General features: G+C 40.1%; 1 protein-coding gene across 1 annotated transcript in view; it reads left to right on the top strand.

Annotated features, from left to right (window-relative positions):
• COL25A1 (collagen type XXV alpha 1 chain) overlaps positions 1–20,930 on the top strand; it is a 452,042-nt gene that overhangs the window by 304,329 nt on the left and 126,783 nt on the right. The window contains exons 8-11 of the mRNA XM_056564488.1: positions 6,035–6,094; positions 7,704–7,820; positions 10,008–10,043; positions 16,160–16,186. Coding sequence (XP_056420463.1) covers positions 6,035–6,094; positions 7,704–7,820; positions 10,008–10,043; positions 16,160–16,186 — 240 coding nt within the window. The remainder of the gene's footprint in view (positions 1–6,034; positions 6,095–7,703; positions 7,821–10,007; positions 10,044–16,159; positions 16,187–20,930) is intronic.

Raw genomic sequence — 20,930 nt, 5'->3', positions numbered from 1 at the left:
AAGAAGCTTTCTGATTGGTTGCTATGGGCAACTGGTCAACTTTTTCTCTGCACTGTTCTTAACAAAAATTCTGCCACATTTGCAATATGCTACATTGATAAAAATTGATGGTTGATCAAATAAAATTTTTTTTTTTTTTGACATTTCAAAAAATAAATATCAGAATCTGATAATGGCAATAAATTCTACTTAATAGGGGAAGAGATACATTCCTAAACATTTCCTTATGAATGTTCACCTCTCCGTTCTACTTGAATCCATTCCCATTTTCGATATAAAAGCATGTGTAGGTTATCCTAGACACACTGTGAGGTCAGGCTAGGGTCTATGAATTACAGATTGACACCTAATAGACAAAATGTATATTAATAAAATAATGTTATATATATATATATAATCAATTATCCACTCCCTAAGGATACATGGAAGAAAATGGCTCCCAAAAGTTTGTGCCAGCCTTGAAACCATCTAGATCATCCTTCAGAGAAATGGCCAAACTTCCTTTTCACTTGCCTTGCACTCTTTTCCGATAATTGCGAGATATTTTCCGAGATATTGCACTCAAGAGTCTGAAACATAAATGTTACTCAGCATGAAATGAATGATATACCGTATTAATAATTTTCATGTCGTAGACTCCTCGGTCGACAGCTGGTATTTAATTAGTCTTGGTGCCTTGTTGCTGCAGTAATAGACCACTCAGGACAACTTCATAACCATCTTCATACATAGATTTCTTCCTCATGGTGTTCTTAGACTAAGTTACCTAACAGCTGGGACTGCATAGAAACAGATAGCATCTTAAGAATGTTTTGTCCAGGAGGAATTAATTTACCAAAAAATAAGGAGAGTGTCCAGGAGTTTACTGTATTATCTTAACCTCAGTGAGCTGAGTGTTTTAGCAGATATCTCCCTCTGCTAGAACAGTTAATACTTCATGAGCCACCTTCTATTAGTTGAGAAGCTTCCTGTTATTTTATACTTTGGTGAACAGTGTACTATTGTGGTTTGTCCTGCAACAGACATTGGAGATCATGATTTGTCTTTGTACACTAGGCTGGTCTCTGGCTATAAAAATGTTTAATAGAGATAAGTTTTGGATGTCCTAAACTGGGTTACTGTCTATCATTGCATGCTATGTCGTAACAGGTTCTATTTCCTTAAAGGTTTCCTGTCATATTGTAAATGCAGTCTGATCTGAAGGGCTCATGTTGTTGAGCAGGAGGAGCTGTGCAGATTGATATATAGAATTGTGGGGAAAGTTCCTGAATAACTTGCCTCTGCTCTTTCTGGGTAAGTAGTCATGTGGGTGGTTCTCCTCAGAGATTGGCAGCCTTTGAACTAGCTTATTAGGACCACATCCACATGACTACTTAGCCCAGAATGAGCAGAGGTTTACCCACTATATATCAATCTGCTCAGTTCGTCCTGCTCTATAACATGCCACCTTTAATTTCAGTGTAACAGTTTCCCTTTATATTGACATACCCATTAAGGTAATGAGAGATTTTTAAGCTACTCTAGTGGTCCTGAGCAGTGTCCTGGTATTATTTGGGGTGTCGCTATTGGGAGTCTACCAGCTGCACCCAAACCCTGATGCCTGAAGCCCCTCTGGCACCTAAGAAGACACTAGTATTATAAATGGCACATTATAGCTTTCAAAGATTTTCATAGGGGCTCATGAACTCACATTATGCTTCTGTGTATTGTCATTTATATTGGTAAGATTGTAGTAACCACATGTGCTGCTATAACGTGCTGCTATTTATCCTTAATTAGAATCAGAAACATTCAAAGTGTCGTCAGATAAGAACCATTTGGCCCATCTAGCCTGCCTAATATTCTGAATACTATCCATAGTCCCTTGTCCTAACTTATATGAAGGATAGCCTTATGCCTACCTCATGCATATTTAAAGGGGTATTCCAGGCCAAAACTTTTTTTTATTTATCAACTGGCTCCGGAAAGATAAACAGATTTGTAAATTACTTCTATTAAAAAATCTTAATTCTTGCAATAGTTATTAGCTTCTGAAGTTGAGTTGTTTTTTTCTGTTTAACTGCTTTCTGATGACTCACGTCCCGGGAGCTGTGCAGTTCCTATGGGGATATTCTCCCATCATGCACAGCTCCCGGGACGTGACATCATCATTGAGCAGTTAGACAGAAAACTTCAGAAGCTAATAACTATTGGAAGGATTAAGATTTTTTAATAGAAGTAATTTACAAATCTGTTTAACTTTCCGGAGCCAGTTGATATATAAAAATAAGTTTTTCCTGGAATACCCCTTTAAACTCTTTCACTGTATTTGCAGCTACCACTTTTGCATAAAGGCTATTTCTTGCATCCATTACTTTGTCATTTCTGTCATATCCCCTCTGTCTCATCTTTCCTCCAAGCTGTACGTGTTAGTATATCCACAGTGATTTCCACAGATAAAAAAACAATTTCAGCAGTAGGCAATATTTCCAATGCATGTACCACAATGTTTTAAATCAAGTCATGTGACTGACCTTCCATTCTGCACCTATAACTGACCATACATTCTGCCCCTCACAGGGAACGGCAGCTCTCCCTCTCTGCACTATGTGACCAACTATTATTTTTACTCCCTTACATTCACGGATTCACGCATTGTACTGTGCATTTCATATCGATTGCTCTCCTATAGGCGGAGATTTAGCCAACCTTGTGCAACGGAACAGTGCAGCAGTTGCCCATAGCAACAAGATTTTTAAAAAGTCTCTGAAAAATATAAGCTATTTGGTTGCTATGGGTGACTACTCCACTGTTATTCCGCATAAGTTTTGATAAATCTCCCCTACAGTCTTTATTGTAACTTTAGTGCTCTTCAGTACTTATTTTATTGAGCGGCCAAACAACATCACTTTAATGTAACTAAACAGACTGTGTTCCACACTGAGTAATCAGATGCCATCAGTTTTCCATATTGTGTCTATGGTTTCTCATTTGATACGTTAGATGCTTTTAGCCTATTGAATGAATATAACATATTATTATTATTACTGCAAATTACTTCTACAGCTTTGATACCTAAAACAAAGAGGGGAATTTATCAAAGCTGTATGATCAAGGTCAGTCGTGAGATAGACACAAATTTTGCGTAAGTCTCTTTTGTCCTCAATAGTGAAGGCTCTTCGTATCTTTGCATTTATTGTAAGATTTATAAAATTAGACTTTTTCTAGTTTAGATGCCCCCCCCCCCCAGTGTTTCAAAATACAATTTCAAAACTCTAATCTGCTACTTTCCCCCTATACAACTCATTTATTTATTCCTCTGTAAATGATTTCCTTGTCATTGATCACCTGTTACACCGCAAATGATGTGATAGGTGCACTAACACATCAAAGGGGCTTTGTTCTGCTCTGCGTTACACTCTGTTGTACTTTCTATAATTGAATGCCATAATCTAATTATAATGACACATTCTGTATGGTCCCTGTCTCATAAGGGTCACAGTAAATCTCAAGTAGTCTGCAGCTTGCTCAATACTGACACGTACTGATCTCATGTATAACCATCCAAAGAACAAGGGTCACATTCTGTAATTAGCAATAAATGGCATGTAATTCACATTGAATCTGCTGTAACTAATAGAATTACCCAGTGTCATCCAGCGTAGAAGTCCTAACAGACTTATGTTGTGCACAGGCACCATACATCTCATTTATGAATGAACTTGACTTGCCAGCTTTCTTCCCAAATGACCTTTCACCTTGCGCGTTGCATAGTTTTAGAGCTGAAAGGAGGCCACAATTGCAAAAACAGCTCCATTAAGAAAGTGTACCATGATAGCTGGAGTTTTGTGTGTGAGAGCCCAGAATACATTCATCTGAAGACACATGGATTTTTTGAGCTGAGAGTTGTGACTCCCAGAAGTATGTATGACCCGTACAGAAATATCACTTACTGGCCTTCAAATACATTCATTACCAGAAGAATAAAATGAGCAGCAGCAGAATTGCTGTGATTTAGAGCCAGAGAGTAGGGAACGGGCTGCCACACAGTGTCAGGCTCCCTCTGGCCAGAAGCCTGTGTGAGGCAATGTGTAATAGCAGCAGCTGGCTGTAACCTAAGGAAGTGCAAAGGAAGCAGCAGGTGGCAGTTCTTGTAGCCATGCGTTCTTTGCGAGCACATAACCTTATGCACTGGAACTCTATTGGCAATGCACAAAGGGGGAAAAGCGTCTCAAGGAAGCTAAGAGAATCCGAAGACTCTAGCATCCTCAATTTGTTAAATCTTTCAATAGCTGCCCAATGTAATACACCAGACCAATGTGTATGAAATAATAGATGTCAGAATTGTTGTAACAGGTGGAATGTTTTAGGACGGAGGCATTAGGGGACGATTAGCAAGGAATTAATATGAATTAAGTCACATCCATGGGGAACCTCTGCTTCTCGTTGTCATTTCTAATTAGCCTCTATAATTAATAACTATATGAGAAATGTTTAATAAGCTGAAGCCACAGTGTTCGGGTAGTTGCTTAGTAACAAATATCAGTCAGTAGGTGACACCACATGGTAGCAACACTCCCCTAAAGATCCAGTGGTATTGCTTGCTGGCATCAACTGCACTCCAAGCTCTAGAAGGGAAGATTGCTGCTTTGCCTCTAAGGTGGACTGTTTATTATACTAAAAGGAACCTGTCATTACTTTCATGGTGCCTGAACCACTAGTAAATGAGGCGATCTATGGTAATTTCGGCCTGCTCTGCTTTTAGCTATACCCAAACCGGGAGAGCACTGTCAGTCCTGGCTGGTGGGGCAGGAAGAATCTGTTGGGGTCTGCCAGATGACATGTGATTCAGGCAGCATAAAAGTGAGAACCAGCCCCTCTAAAGTGTTTTTTCTCACAGAACTTTGGTATGTGCTATTCTTAGGATAGGTCATCAATATCTGATCAGTGGTGATCCAACTCTGTACATTTTGTAATGCCTGTGCTGGGGATTGGAGCTCAGTTTAATTTATAGAGACCTGCTGATTGGTCAAGGTTGCAAGCAGTTGACCCCCACCAATTTGATATTGGTGGTCTATCCTAAAGCAAGTCATACATATTACCATTAAGATGGAGATGTAGATAAATGATACCCCATCAACATCAAAGTCCTGGAAGATCAACTTAAAGGAGCCAGTGGGAAGTAAAATATCCAGGAGGGGACTTCACAGAAGTAATGTGTTTCTTTTTGCACTCTGGGTAGGGTGTTGGGCAGAGTGTCAGATGACACACTCCATGCACTCTGTACTCATGCAATTTTGATATTTGAGTTAGTGGTTGTACAGCAATTCTTTTGATGGTAGATACATCAGGGATATGTTCTTTGTAACTTTGTTCTTTGTCCCCTGTTTCGAACAGTACCAAAACAAGTGTATAGGTCCTTACTGATCCTGGATTTCAACAGAAAAAACATGTGGAAATTTTAGAAAATTCAAATGTAGATATTTGTAGATATGTAGATATTTGGAGCCATTCAGAGTGCAACAATCTTGCTGTGTTTCATTAAATACAGATATAATGCCCCATAAAAAAAAAATGTACAACACCCAATTGAAGTAGTACAGCTGCACATGAAGGCTCTACAGCTCTGTACAAAGGAAACATGCAGACGCCATGGTCATTGTTTCACAATGTACATGAGCCTTTATACAAATACACCTAATTGAACATATTGTATATCTTTGCTGCCAAATAAGAATGTGGTACATATACACAACATGCGTTCCATTGTAAAATAAGAAAATGGTGTTAGCTCGTATCTATATTGTGAAGCATAATGCTAGTTACATATAGCTTTACAGAAAGCAATTCCCTGTTGTTTAAAATTCTGCACTTTACAATTCTAAAACCAGAAAATGTATAAGGAGATATGTATGTAGACATGTATGTCTTTCATTTATCATTAACCACACAGTTGTAACAATTGTATGTACTATTGTTCATAACCCACTGTAAATTGGCTTTGTGGTGTATTTGTGTCGTTCTGTTTTGGTGCATTGTTATGTTGTGTCTCCAGGGTTTGCCAGGCTACCCCACAATGGCTGCTCTCCATAGTAATCAGATCCTCACTGTCAAGGTTTGTGGATGACATGCCTATGTCCAGTCAGGAGTCCAGCAGCATAAACCGTGAACACAATAACCAAGCTTGCAAAGTCTAGCTACAAAAATAGTGTCTTTTTATAAATGTCAGACATTTATTCTATGCCCCAAAGTCATTGATTTTATTTAATCCGGAACCTGCTTACAATATTGTGGTGTATTGTGACACATAATGCTGACTGGAGTCTCTGACTGCATGGACAGTACTGCTGGCACTTTGTTGTGGGAATCTGTGCCAACCAAATCACCTAAAATGGGCTCACTAGACCTCATAATAATAAAATATACTACTACTACTATTGATCATATTAATATTGATCATATTTATATTTATTATTTGAACTATATATACTACAGGAGGAAGCACAGGTTCTCTCTCCCACAAGCTGCCAGTGCGTACTCTGCTGTACATTATATTTCTAATGCTTATGTCTCTATTTCTTTCTACGGGCCTTCTGATGTCTGTCCTTCAACTTTCTCCCCTCTGAACTACAACCTTTGACCTCACTTCACTGATCAGATGGTGTTTCCTAAGATCAATCATGGCTTTCTCTCTGCTGATCAGCAGCTCATTAAACGCCGGCTGATTAAGGTAGTGCAAAACCCTTTTAGGAGACATTTATACATCACATTATTTTCATAGTTTTTAAGGTAATATACTTTAGTTATTTTGTTTAAGGTAATATATATTAGTTCAGCAATTATAACTATGAAAAGCTGTACAATTTACAAGAACATGGATACTTTCTTCCAAAAGCAGTGCCACACCTGTCCATAGGCCGTGTGTGGTATTGCAGCTCAGCTCCATTGACATCTGTAGAGTCAAGCTTCGATTCTATAAACCACACACAACTTATGAACAAATGTGATGTTTCTGGAAGAAAGCAGCAATGATTTTCCAATCCTGCACAACACCTTCAATATTATTATATTACTTGTTAATTTAATGTACTTAGCTAAAAACATTACAAAATTGTTTATATATTATGTTAAATACAGATTAGAGACTAAAATCTTACTTGATCTCAAATACTTGGAAACTTGTTTCACGGAAGACACTGCAGCTGAATCTTTCGTTACTTCTGTTACTTCTGCAGCCCTTTGCCTATCCTATTGCATTCTTACGCAGTGCATGGCTTATAATGCCTCAGGCAAGCAGAGGTGGGATTACATTTGCCCAGGTATATAATCTAAGCAACAGATACCAAACTAACAGATCAGATGATACTTTGTGATCTGTTTCTGAACAGTAGTATATTTAGTATGCTATACCTATTGTCTGTGAATGAAATAGAATTTGAATGGTTAAAGATGAACTTGGAATCCCACCTTTCTAAATTCTTTGCTTGCCGTGACTGCACTATGCATTTTTGGCCAATGGATCTTGATTAAACAATAAAAAGTAGTTTATAATAGCACTGCAAGAGCAGTCATGTTCTCTTGTAATTTATTTTATGGTATTTACTTGATCATGCTTCATTTCTTAGGCATTCAGTAAATAGTAGAAACCCAGGGCAATGCACGTATGATGAAACCACTAAGAAATCTTGTTGCTGAGATATTCTAACTATCTGCTTGTTATTAAGGGTGATCAAGGACAGGCAGGGCCACCAGGCCCACCAGGGCCTCCTGGACCACCAGGTCCCAGGGGTCCCCCAGGTGACACTGGTAAAGATGGACCTAGAGGATTATCTGGAGTTCCAGTAAGTGAACACTTTCTCATAATATGTTATACTAAATCTATATAAAGTATGCAAGAAAATGTACTTAAAGGGGTATTCCCATCTCCAATTGACTTCATTGAGCAAACTTGCCTAGGTCTGTAGATATCTCTTCTTATCTCCCCTCTTGTTGACAGTCATGATTCCCATCCACCAGCTCTGCTTTAAAAGCAGTGGGGAGGTCACTCCCGGGCTGGAGCCCATTCATGATGTCTGCCAGTTGCAGACATAGTGCTTTAGCTTGGGAGCTGTCAGACACAGAAGCAAATGACCTGCCCCTGACCCCAGGGAGTGTGAGTTGACATCAGAAGCAGAGAGAGAGGTAATCAGTCAGATGAGAATATCCCTTTAAAGGTTAATAATATGTATTCCCAGCATTCATTTTCAGGCGCATGAAAGCTAATGAAAAATTTAAAAAAATTTATATCTGCCAACCTTTATGATATATTTTTTTTTTCTTATTTTGTTCTTACTTTTCATTTTGTTTGTTTATTCAGCACATAATAGAAAAAAAATCTATTACAGGCAGGTTTACCTCTATTGTAAGTTGAAAAAACAAGGTTGCACTATCATTAATGGCATAGTAACAACTTTACATTCATAGCAGCCTTGTGTTCGTTTGTGAGCCAAACTATACTAAGAATCCATGCATAAATATAGTAAATCAGTCTCCTAAGCCCACAAGGCCATTCATATGCTCATGTGCACCTTAAGTACTTTACTTAAAAGAGACTTTAATGCAAATAATAGTTTCCCACATTAAATAGCCTGCTTGCTGACCTTGATGGGGATTTTTAGGACGCAAAAAGAGATTTTTTTTTTAAATTTTTTAAATCAACTGGTGCCAGAAAGTTAAACAGATTTGTAAATTACTTCTATTAAAAAAATCATAATCCTTCCAGTACTTATCAGCTGCTAAATGCTCCAGTGGAAGTTCTTTTCTTTTTGAATTTATTTTCTGTCTGTCCACGGTGCTTTCTGCTGACACCTCTGTCCATGTCAGGAACTGTCCAGAGCAGGATAGGTTTTCTATGGGGATTTGCTGCTGCTCTGGACAGTTCCTGACATGGACAGAGGTGTCAGCAGAGAGCATTGTGGTCAGAAAGAAAAGAAATTCAAAAAGAAAAGAACTTCCTGTAGTATACAGCAACTGATAAATACTGGAAGGATTAAGATTTTTTAATAGAAGTAATTTACAAATCTGTTTCTTTCTGGCACCAGTTGGTTTAAAAATAAAAAAATGTCTTCCGGACTACCCCTTTAATGTGATAAGTAAAAAGAGCTTAATGAGTTTAGATTTTTATATCTGGTTACTTTAATCTATAGTCATAGTTAAGAAATTTATGGTTTTTATCATGTGAAGGATGAGTTTAAAAATTCAGATACCATATATTGAATTTGCTATAAAAATTGGAAAACTGCAAATATTTTTTTTTCCAAATAGTGTTTGTTTAACTTAATGTTGATACCTCAGCTTGTTATTCCCTAACAACAGGATAGGGCATAACAGCCTGATTGGAATGGGTACAAATGCTGTGACCCCCCACCAATCTGGGGACTAAATTGTCCCTCAAATGAATGGTGTGATCATGAGTGGCTCACACTCTGTTCACTCTGTGAGGAAAAATTGACGAGCGCTGAACTTGGAAATATTCAGTGGTCACAGAGACAACGAATGGAGCTGTGATTGCCCACCCAGGGTGCCAGCCAGTCATTCCGCAGACAATTTTGTCCTTGTTCATGGGATCAGTGGGGTCCCAGCAGTCGGACCGCCAGGATATTGGTTATCCCCTATCCTATGGATATGGGATAATAACCTGAGATGGGTATAACCCTTTAAATTTAACAGTAGTTTATCGTATATATGTTTTTCAGATTTTCCTTCATTGGATTCAAAGAAGCAGGTTTTACGATTCGATCTTAGTCTGTAGACTACAAACTATTCATGACTTTGGCAATTGACAAAAAGATGTTTGACTAGTAGTTCTCACAACAGAATTTTAAGTCATTTTTAAAACCCATTGTAAAGTATAAATGCAAGTCTCCTTACTCTGTGTCTGCTGGAGATCATTGCCAATTCATATAGTGACTTGCCAGGTTTAAAAAATTATAAATTGGATTGCCTTATTCCTTTTATGTTCTTTTTTTTATTTTTTTTTTATTTTTTAGGGGGAACCAGGAAGACCAGGTGAACAAGGTTTAATTGTAAGTATAGCATCTCTTATATCAGTAATACCTTTTAGCTTTTAATGTGCACTCCTATAAAAATTAGGACAGCATATCTCCTTAAAGTGGTACTCTGCCCCTAGACATCTTATCCCCTATCCAAAGGATAGGCGCCTCTGAAGCTGGGTCGAGGCTCATGTCACAGTCATGCCCCTTTATGATGCCACAGCTATGCCCTCCTTAATGCAGGTCTATAGACTTGCATTGATGGGGTGTGGCTGTGACGTCATGAGCCGGTGTGACCATGATGTCTCGAGCCTCTGGCGCTGCACCCGACACTCTAAACGATCGTCGGGTGCAGCAGGGAAATCGCGGAGGTCTCCAGCGGTGGGACCCCTGCGATGGATAGGAGATAAGATTCCTAGGGGTCGAGTACCCCTTTAAGCATATGGATTTCTAATTAATAAAGAATATCCTTTTATAAGTATAACAAAAAAAGAGAAATATTCTTTAGCTGAAATGACTGATTGTGAAGCATTTACCTGTATAATTTTAATCAGTACCCAAACCCATGCATCTGACATGTACTACTGTAGCTCTATATGGTTTCTACTGAGGTTCCGGGTGAGCAGATTCACCCTAAGAATAAATGTGACCAGTGTCATGGCTTGCTTGCGTTATCCATTTTATCGAATAGCATAAAATCGCAGCAGCAATCATTACCACCCAGAATCAACCAAGGGTAGGAGACTGGTGTGTCCAAAGAAAAACCCAAGATGCAGCAAGCTCTTGCATAGGCACTGCTCTAGCCAGTAACAGTGGCCAACGGTGGATGGGTTTGGACAGCAACATGCATTAATGCACGCAGCATGAGACAAGACAACCCACAGCTGCATCTCAGTCAGATGGTCTGCCTCAATTGGCTCCTTGGCTGAGGCTTTGGATCCTTACAGTTATCTTTAAAAGGGAACCTGTCATCATGGTGCCTGAACCACAACTCATTCTGGTGATTCCTGGTGGCTTCTGCCTGCCCCGCTGGACTTGAATGAAAGATGTCTCCCTATACCCAAACAGGGAGATCTCGATCAATCAAGACAGGTGGATGGGGAGAAGCCATCAAGGACCATCCTGAAGACTTGTGGTTCAGGCAGCATGAAAGTAATAATCATTAGGTCCTGGCCTTGCCTTTAAGCTGGGCAGAGCCAGGACCTAATGATTGAGATATTTTGGGTTAGTAAATGTATACCAAAGGACTTTTGTTATACAACGGAAACAGGATAAGGTCAAGAAGGTGACACATTCATTGGTCCATCAAGCCTATTCCTATTTCCAGTGGCGGTGCATCAGTTTGAATATTCAATATATTTTTAGAGTTTCTGAGATTAATAATGAGGTATTATGATGATGGATTGAGTTCTTGTACTGATACCATATGGTTAGACACCAAAGTATTATTGTTTACTGCAGTCCGTTCCAGGAAAGTGGTCCGGTTGTGAGGTGTTAAGCTTCATGAAGCTCTGCATGTTCAATATGCTTACACAAGGCCAACTGACTTTTTTCTTAGTTTCTTCCAACTGTATATTATTTTAACTGCCTTATTTATTTTGCGCTCTACTTGTTTTTATAACTGTGGAGCATTTAACTTCTATCCCTTGGCAAGAGATTAGAGTTTCCAGGTTTTAATTGATAATGTGTTTTCCTTACAATTCAGGTTAATATTGGCCTACCTCAGCTTCCTCAATGGAAAGGTTTAAAGCTGCTAAGTCTCAATATAATGTACTATTTAAATAATATTTATGATATCTGACACTTACATTGCACTACTTTCTATGTCTTCCTTCACAGCAATTTCCTTAATTTTCTGCATCTGTAGACCAAAGCAGCTTGGCTTGACAGCAACAATGTTTAACTTGATCATTTGATATTTGGGAATGTTGGATGGCTATCAACAGAACATGTGACTTCACCTATATATATTGGTGATTAGACATGTGGTCTGTGACCCCATGTTCTTCTTTCAGAATGTGGTCATAGTACAGCATAGTACATACAAGATACAAGCTTGTACTGACATTGACTAGAGACCTGACAATAATTTACAGGCATTTTGATTGTCCTATTTTCAGTGTCAGACCAAGATGATGAGGGCCCATGACTGAAATTGATTCTGGGGGCCCACTTCACACTTTAAATACAGGAAATGATTATCTGAACTTTTAGGTCTCATGTCCACCAACAGCTTTTCTTACCATCACTGGTACAGTGGCAATGGCCATGGCCAAGTGGGGGTAAGGGTTAACGTTAACCTTAATGTTGCCCCTTAAAATGGCATTACTCTTTTATTCTTCTGTCAACATAGCCATATGGGGGCTTGTTTATGAAAGACCAGCTGTACTTTTGAATTACATCTTTTATTTTACCACATAATGTATTGTGGAACCAGTGTATTGTGGTACGCTTGAGTAAAGAACGCGCCTGCAACAAGAAGCTGCAGGTTGATAGGGTAAGGAGATTGCAACTGGCATCCCTGTGAGTTTACAAGAGGAAGATGATGGCCCGCCACTATGCTGACACAGGATGCACTTGACATCTTGTCATCTTGCCACTCCCGCTTCCTTGCCACACAGCCAGTCAGCTACAGAGACACATTGAGTGACTGTATCTCTGCTAAAGCTAGTCACAAGAGGGGGCCTAGTCTAACTCAGGGGTCCTCTGAGGGATTCATCTGCTCTCTTGAGGGCCAGTTCAAGCCTCCCTATTACATGGGCATTGGTGAATTTTAAAGAATATTGCAAACTATCAGTGAGAAAACAGTCACCACTCAACAATAAGTGTGTATATATACAAGTTAATATGGGGGCTTAACTCTACACAGCAAAGTAGCACAAATGGAAGAGCACTTCAGCGATAAAGTAAATACACATTATTGCTGTAGTGAAATAAACAAAACCAGCAGGGACCACCTGAAATGGGAAGGGGTGTTATAAAGTGAGTATAAGTATTTTTTTCATTGTAGCATATTCCCTGATGTTAGACTTGTTGAAAGTTGACCACTAAGAAACAGGATTTAGAAAAAAGGTTGTATATGGTTTATTACCATTTACAAGCACAAAATAAAAATCACTCTTAATATACCATATGAATATTGCTTTTTATGTATAATGCCCATTTCAGACATTTAATAGCATAGTCACTACCATATGAATGTGATATTATTACAATCACTTGTAAGCACGTTACTGCAGTTTTATATCAGATCCTGCTACGTTTTGGCAATGTGTGGTTCATTGAAAACTTTGCCAAAGTGGAGGACCATCTGCTGTCATCTTTTATCAGCTTTTTTTCAAAGCATATCCTGTATTATTACCTGATCCCTTATTCTTACCCTACATGTGCTGTGTATACAATATCTTTGCTTAGTAATACTAACCAGTGGGAAAGTTCCGAAGTGGGCAGATGAAGGAACATCACTGGAATTCTGAGAAATGAATGGATGCAATGATCTGTCATGCATTGCCAGCAAACCCAACCCTGAACCACATGAAGTGGTTTCTGATGTCCATCCAGGGGAGGAAGAAGACTAGGGAACCTTTCTATGATCTGTACCACAGTGATGCCCTAACATCACAAAACTTCCAGTTATTTAAATAAGTGTGGCAACATGGAGGTTGTCTCTAACAGAAGCTGTTTTCTCAGCAGCTATGGTCTTCATTTATGGCCCATTAGTAAAGACTGTTCAACCACATTCCATGTTTGTTTTCATAGTTATACCTCAGTTTACATTGACCTGGAAATAACTTATTCCACACAGGGTTTTTTGAAAATTATGCTGTTTACCAGAGATGACAGAAAATGGATTGACCTTGTTTAAAGAGTTTCTCAAGGGTTTTAAAGGGATACTCCTGTGGAAAACAATATTTTTCAAATCCACTGGTGCCAGAAAATTCAACAGATTTGTAATTTACTTAATTTAAACATCTTAATCCTTCCAGTACTTATCAGCTTCTGTATGTTCCTGAGGAAGTTGAGTTGTTGTTTTCTGTCTGACCACAGTGCTCTCTGCTGACAACTCTGTCTGTGTCAGGAACTGTCCAGAGTAGAAGAAAATCCCCATAGCAAACCTCTCTTGTACCGGATAGTTCCCGACATGGACAGAGGTGTCAGCAGCACTGTGGTCAAACTGGAAAGAACTTGTGGAGCATACAGCATCTGATAAGTACTGTAAGGATTAAAGATTAAGATGTACGATTCTGTTTAACTTTCTGGCACCAATTGATTTGAAAATAATTGTTTTCCATCGGAGTACCCCTTTAACCCTGACAGCCTATTCTTACGGTAGGTATATGAGATTAGTGTTGAGCGGCATAGGCCATATTCGAATTCGCGAATATTCGCGAATATATGGACGAATATTCGTCCTATATTCGCGAATATTCGCGTTTTATTTTAGCATATGCATATATTCGCATATGCGAAAATTAGCATATGCAAATATTCGCATATGCGAAAATTCGCACACCAGTCTCACACAGTAGTATTAGAGCCTTTTTTACACTATACAAGCTGGAAGCAGAGAGGGATGATCACTGTTATGTGTACTGTGAAAAAAAAAATTAATAAAAAAAAAATTTACGAATATTCGTAATTACGAATATATAGTGCTATATTCGCGAATATTCGCGAATTCGCGAATATGCGATATTCGCGAATAAAATTCGTATTGCGAATATTCGCGAGCAACACTATATGAGATATCAGATCAGTGAAGGTCCTACTCCTGGTACTCATGTAGTGGAAATTAGTATAAGGTCCACACAACCTCAGATATAAACAAAACAGACAAAGTAATATATATCAGAAAAATGATGAGTGTCGCTAAAAGAACAATTTATTTCAAATCATTACAAACCACCAGAGAGAAGAAGTGCTTCCCAACCAAGTTTGTAAGAAACAATAATGCTGACAAACAGCAAAGGGGAGACATACAATAATTCAGTTAGAACCGGGAGTCACACTCCCTCAGAACATTATATATCAATGTATACACTCCTGATAGATATGCGGGTATATACATAAATCATGTGGGTACCATCATAATAGATATTTAACCACATATATTACTGATGCACTTTACTATACAAAGAGCATACATCAGCATATACAAAAATGCGTTTTCAAAGTGTGTTCCCAACGAGTTTCTGTCCTGCATGCTAGATAATGTGCACAGGGACGTTCTCAGGGGAACCTATATCACATGATTTACTAATAAGAATAAAGGTAAGAATTCCTGTAGATGGGCTCAATAGCCCTATGCAGTAGTTGTTGTTCCACACAGGCCCGTTTGTTTAACGGTCAAATAGCAGATATATTGTAATCTACCTGAAATGACCGCTCCGATGTATACTTACAACTTGCGCCGAGCAGTAGTAGTAAAGACGCCTACTCCTGGCACCCCTACTGATCATATGATTTAAGGGGTCACTGTCACTCATCTGGGCACTGCAGCCACTTAATTTCTAAACAGGCACATCTTTGGACATTTATTAGTGCCTGTGTCTGGTATTGCAGTTTGTCCCATGCTATACGAGTAGTCCTCAAACAATGATGCCTTTGAAGGTACATAAGGCATAAAGCTAACAAAATTATGTCACTGCAAGATAATCTGCCCATTTAGAGCTTTATAACCTTCCTAACAAACATTTGAAATGAGAAACTTATAAACTTTTGCTTACTCGCAAATACCTGCCAACTAAGCATGTAAAACTTATATTCTTAGCGGTTTGGATCTGACTCAAGATCATTTTGGTTCTGATTGGTCTTGCTTCAATGTTTTTGCTTAGTTTGGAAAGACTGACCACAGAAATGTCAATGCACAGAGGTCTGGACTATGCATATGGACAGTAATATAATAAAAAATGTATAGTTAAACCTGTTACCAAACAACTTAACAAGTATTCATTTACATGTATGGATATCTGGGAAATATGGTATTTAATAGAGCAAGTGGATTCCTTTACTTTGTTGCTGGGAAAAGTGAATGGTGTTTTTGTATTGTTTATTGGAAATTCTCATTTGATTATTAAATTGCATTAGCCATATAGTTTTTATGTGCCAATAAGAAATGATTTAACAAGCAAACAATATTTCTTTTTCAGGGTCCAATGGGGCCTCCTGGACAAAAGGTAAGATACTATACTATAACTGCTGTATAAGTCATTACCTCTTTCCTCGCCAAACTAGATCCCGGGAAGGCAGTTCAGGAATGGCTACTGTAGACCACAGTCAGGCTGTTAGTTTAGTCTATAAAGTGTGCTTTCCCAAAATGCTGCTATTTAATGTGAGACTTAAGATTTCTAATTTCCTCCATCATGGGAACCTCAAGCAGCTCAGAGCAGACTGTTTTCAATCTGTCTGCGAAACTGGAGGTTAAAAGGTTCCTTGGGTTTTCCAGTGAGACACGACAGGCAACTTGAGAAAATCAAGCTTGAAACTTTATTTTTTCCTGGTAGATAAAATTTCTAATTTCTAATGTAATTTAACATTGATATATGATTCTTTAAAGAAATTCTGAAAAATTATATCTTGCCTAGAAATGTCCTTGAAAAATGGAGGCTGCTCTGAGGTGGTGTGCAAGTGTCTTCCTGATGCTACGGTAACCAGAGAAGGCAATTCCTCTGCTTTCAGTATCATTAGCACTCATCGGGAGCGGTGTCTGCCACAGGTTGATGGAACAAGCCCAAGATCTATCTGATAGCGCTATTAAAAGGATACTAAATATACTTGTAATAAAAACATTGCTTTGGCAGTGTAGCAGTATCTTATATTAACATGGTAAAAATCTGAGAGAAAACGGTACAAATTATCAACACATCATATTAGCAAGCAGATTACACTCATTATAAGTCATCACTTAACATGACATATTTCACTGGTTAACCAATGCTCTACTGCAACATTGAAACACCGAATTAGACTAGACCAAGCAGACATCTTTTCTTGAAGAATTACTTCAATGAATAAGTACAGTTATTATAGGTAAGGCCCATTTCACACTTCCTGTATGCTCCTGCAAATTCGTCCGTCGAACTCCTTTTTTTTTTGTCGGCTGTAATTTTGCTGGAGCATACAGGCAAATAACAGGTTCCTATGGACCCCATTGTATTCTATAGCCGCAGACGGTGAAAAAGACGTTGCAAGCACAATTTTTCCTCCGGCTTTTCTCGATCCTAAAATAACGGGCTTCACACTACCGGAGACCGCCGGCAGTGTGAACGTAGCCTTAGAAAAATATTCTGGAAGTTGACTAATAAATTATAAAAGAAAACATTTAGGATGTAGATAATACCATTATATGTATATTTGTAATATACATTGGTTAAAAAAATGTGTATATTTTTTCGGTGAAAATTTTTTGTCTTGTCCCTGCAGCTATTGCCTGTGTGTCTATATGCGGAAACAAAATACACGAAGTGAGGGCAGGACAAGTAGGGCTCTGTGCAAGCTCCTGGCTTGTCAATTAGACTGCCTGCTGTGTGAGCCGGGGGCACGTCACAGAGCCTCACTGCACAGAGCCCTGCTTGCCCTCACTGCACAGAGCCCTGCTTGTCCTCAGTGCACAGAGCCCTGCTTGTCCTCAGTGCACAGAGCCCTGCTTGTCCTCAGTGTACAGAGCCCTGCTTGTCCTCAGTTTACAGAGCCCTGCTTGTCCTCAGTGTACTGAGCCCTGCTTGTCCTCAGTGCCCAGGGCCCTGCTTGTCCTCAGTGCACAGAGCCCTGCCTGTCCTCACTGTACAGAGTCCTGCTTTTCTTCAGTGTACAGAGCCCTGCTTGTCCTCAGTGCACAGAGCCCTGCTTGTCCTCAGTGTACAGAGCCCTGCTTGTCCTCAGTGTACAGAGCCCTGCTTGTCCTCAGTGTACAGAGCCCTGCTTGTTCTCAGTGTACAGAGCCCTGCTTGTCCTCAGTGTACAGAGTCCTGCTTGTCCTCAGTGTACAGAGCCCTGCTTTTTCTTAGTGTACAGAGCCCTGCTTGTCCTCAGTGTACAGAGCCCTGTTTGTTCCGCCCAGACGTCTTGTATTTTGTCTCTGCACAGAGACACACAGGCAATAGTTGCGGGGACAAGACAGCATTTTTTCACCGAAAGATATACACATTTTTTAACCAATGTATATTACAAATGTACACATAATGGTATTATCTACATTATATAAAATGCTTTTTACAAATGGCAATGGCCATTTAATATTTCAAAAAGTCTACAATCAAGACAGCACTTACATTTTATATTGCATTGTCTATATATATATATATATATATATATATATATATTACATATTTCCTGCAAGTAGTTTAAAATCAGCATTCCCAGGAACTCACAGCATTTTAGGTTTGTGCACATGCGAATTTGTTTTGGAATTGCTGCAGAATTTCCCAATTAACTTCGATAGGGAAGTAAATATGTGCAACAAAACTGCAGTGTGGGTATATGCCCTTAGGGTCCATTCACACACGTGGATTTCCTGTGGATTTTCCACAGCGTATTTCCTGCAGATAATCTGCTGTATTTTGCTACCATTGACTTCAGTGGGTCACCAGAAACTCTGCAGAAGTGGCAGATTTGCAGATTTTCTGCATACCAGCAAATATTCTGAAGAAAATCTGCAGGAAATCCACCCTTGAAAGAAGTCCTAAGGTAGGTTCACACATGCGTATTTTAGTATGTATTTTGCTGCAGATTTTCGGCTGCAAATTTTTCTACCCATTGACTTCAGCATGAAAACAGTTTAAAATCTGCAGGAGAAAATCCACAACATATACAGTATAGTATAGTAAATCCACATCAGCAAATGTAGACCATTTAGAGCTCTTTTTTTCCTTACAAAAGTCACACAAAAAGTCGCATCTGCGCCTTTTGGCTATAAGCAAAAATCTACAAAAGAGCTTAACAAAGCAAATTTCAGTTTTCACATTGCAGTGGTCAGGGATTTATCAAGTGAGACAGTCGCACAAAATTTGCAACCGCCTCCAAAGCAGCGTAAATGTAAGCCAGCCCGGACCTGGCTTACAAAACTTGCTTTGGAGAGCGGGATATCATATTTCCAGGCAGGAGCCGAGACCACAGCTCCTGCGGGAAGTATGAAATCACGTCCCCCGCTCTCCTCCTGTGTGTCAAGTCCCCCCCACCGCCACCTATCTTTGCCTAGCTTCCGCTCACAGCAGCCCCTGCTCCGCATCTTCCACCTGCCGGCTAGCCATTACAGGACTACAACTCCCAGCATGCTTTAACAGTGAGGACATGCTCGGAGTTGTAGTTGCAACAGCTGGTAGTTGCGGGAGGGTGGCCGGGGAGCGGAGTTGGTCAGCTGCAAGGAATATGAAACTACACTGTAACTTCATATTTCCCAGTCTGAGCTGTAATTGGCCGAGACGACCAGCCAATTACAGCTCAGGCCGGGAAATATGAAGTTACAGTGTAGTTTCATATTCCTTGCAGCTGGCCAGTTCCACTCCCCGGCCACCCGCCCGCAACTACCAGCTGTTGCAACTACAACTCCCAGCATGTCCTCACTGACAGGGCATGCTGGGAGTTGTACTCTTGTAATGGCTAGCCGACGGGTGGGAGATCTGGAGCGGGGGCTGCTGAGAGCACCGGCGGCTAGGCAAAGATAGGTTTGGGTGAGTGGGACGTTACACACACAGACGAGAGTGGCCGGGGTGGGGGTGTTGGCAATTGGTAGGGGGGGGGGAGGGTGTTGGCAATTGGCAGGGGGTGTGTGTTGGCAATTGGCAGGGGGGGCTGTTGGCAATAAACAGGGGAGGAGGGTTGGCAATAAGAGAGGGGGGGCGCTCCCCGGCCACCTGCCCGCAACTAACAGCTGTTGCAACTACAACTCCCAGCATGTCCTCACTGACAGTGCATGCTGGGAGTTGTACTCTTGTAACGGCTAGCCGACGGGTGGGAGATCTGGAGCGGGGGCTGCTGAGAGCAGCAGCGGCTAGGCAAAGATAGGTGGGGGTGAGGGGGATGTTACACACACAGAAGAGAGTGGCCGGGGTGGGGGTGTTGGCAATTGGTAGGGGGGGGGAGGGTGTTGGCAATTGGCAGAGGGTGTGTGTTGGCAATTGGCAGGAGGGAGGGTTGGCAATAAGCGAGAGGGGGGGGGGGTCCGCTCCCTGGCCACCTGCCCGCAACTACCAGCCGTTTCAACTACAACTCCCAGGAGGTCCTCACTGTTAGGGCATGCTGGGAGTTGTAGTCTTGCAACAGCTAGTGGGCAGGTGGCCTGGGAGCGGCTGGTGCCTCCAGCTGTTGCTAAACTACAACCTTCATGATGGGAGTTGTAGTTTAGGAATGGGGTGCCTCCAGCTGTTGCTAAACTACAACTTCTTTGATGGAAGTTGTAGTTTAGAAATGGGGCGCCTCCAACTGTTGCTAAACTACAACTTCCATGACGGAAGTTGTACTTTAGGAATGTGGTGCCTCCAGCTGTTGCTAAACTACAACTCCCATGATTACTCCAGCTGTTGCTAAGTTACACCTTATATCTTTCCTAGTTTAGCAACAGCTGAAGGCTCCCTGTTAGGAAACACTGGTTTATGGGCTTTTTTTTAAGGGAGGGCAGTATAAATGTACTAACCTATTTTTCATGGTTTTTTTGGTTATCATTTCAGATCCGTGTATGCAGAGGACTTCTCTGGATTCGGTGGAATACGTAGTTGACCAGCATTTTTTTTATTTAATATTAATAAAATGGCTAACAAGGGCTTGTGGTGGAGTGCTTTTTGGAATAAAAGTTTTTAAAAAGTGTTGTGTTTTTTTGTTTACATTTACTTTACAGGCTTAGTAGTGGAAGCTGTCTTACAGACAGAATTCATTACTAAGCCAGGGCTAGAATCCATTACTAAGCCATTACAGCTAGCGCTAACC

This window comes from Hyla sarda, chromosome 1 (assembly GCF_029499605.1).
Source record: "Hyla sarda isolate aHylSar1 chromosome 1, aHylSar1.hap1, whole genome shotgun sequence".
NCBI classification, from domain to species: Eukaryota; Metazoa; Chordata; class Amphibia; order Anura; family Hylidae; genus Hyla; species Hyla sarda.
Note: the sequence above shows the minus strand (reverse complement) of the source record. Positions and strands in the feature narration are given on the sequence as shown.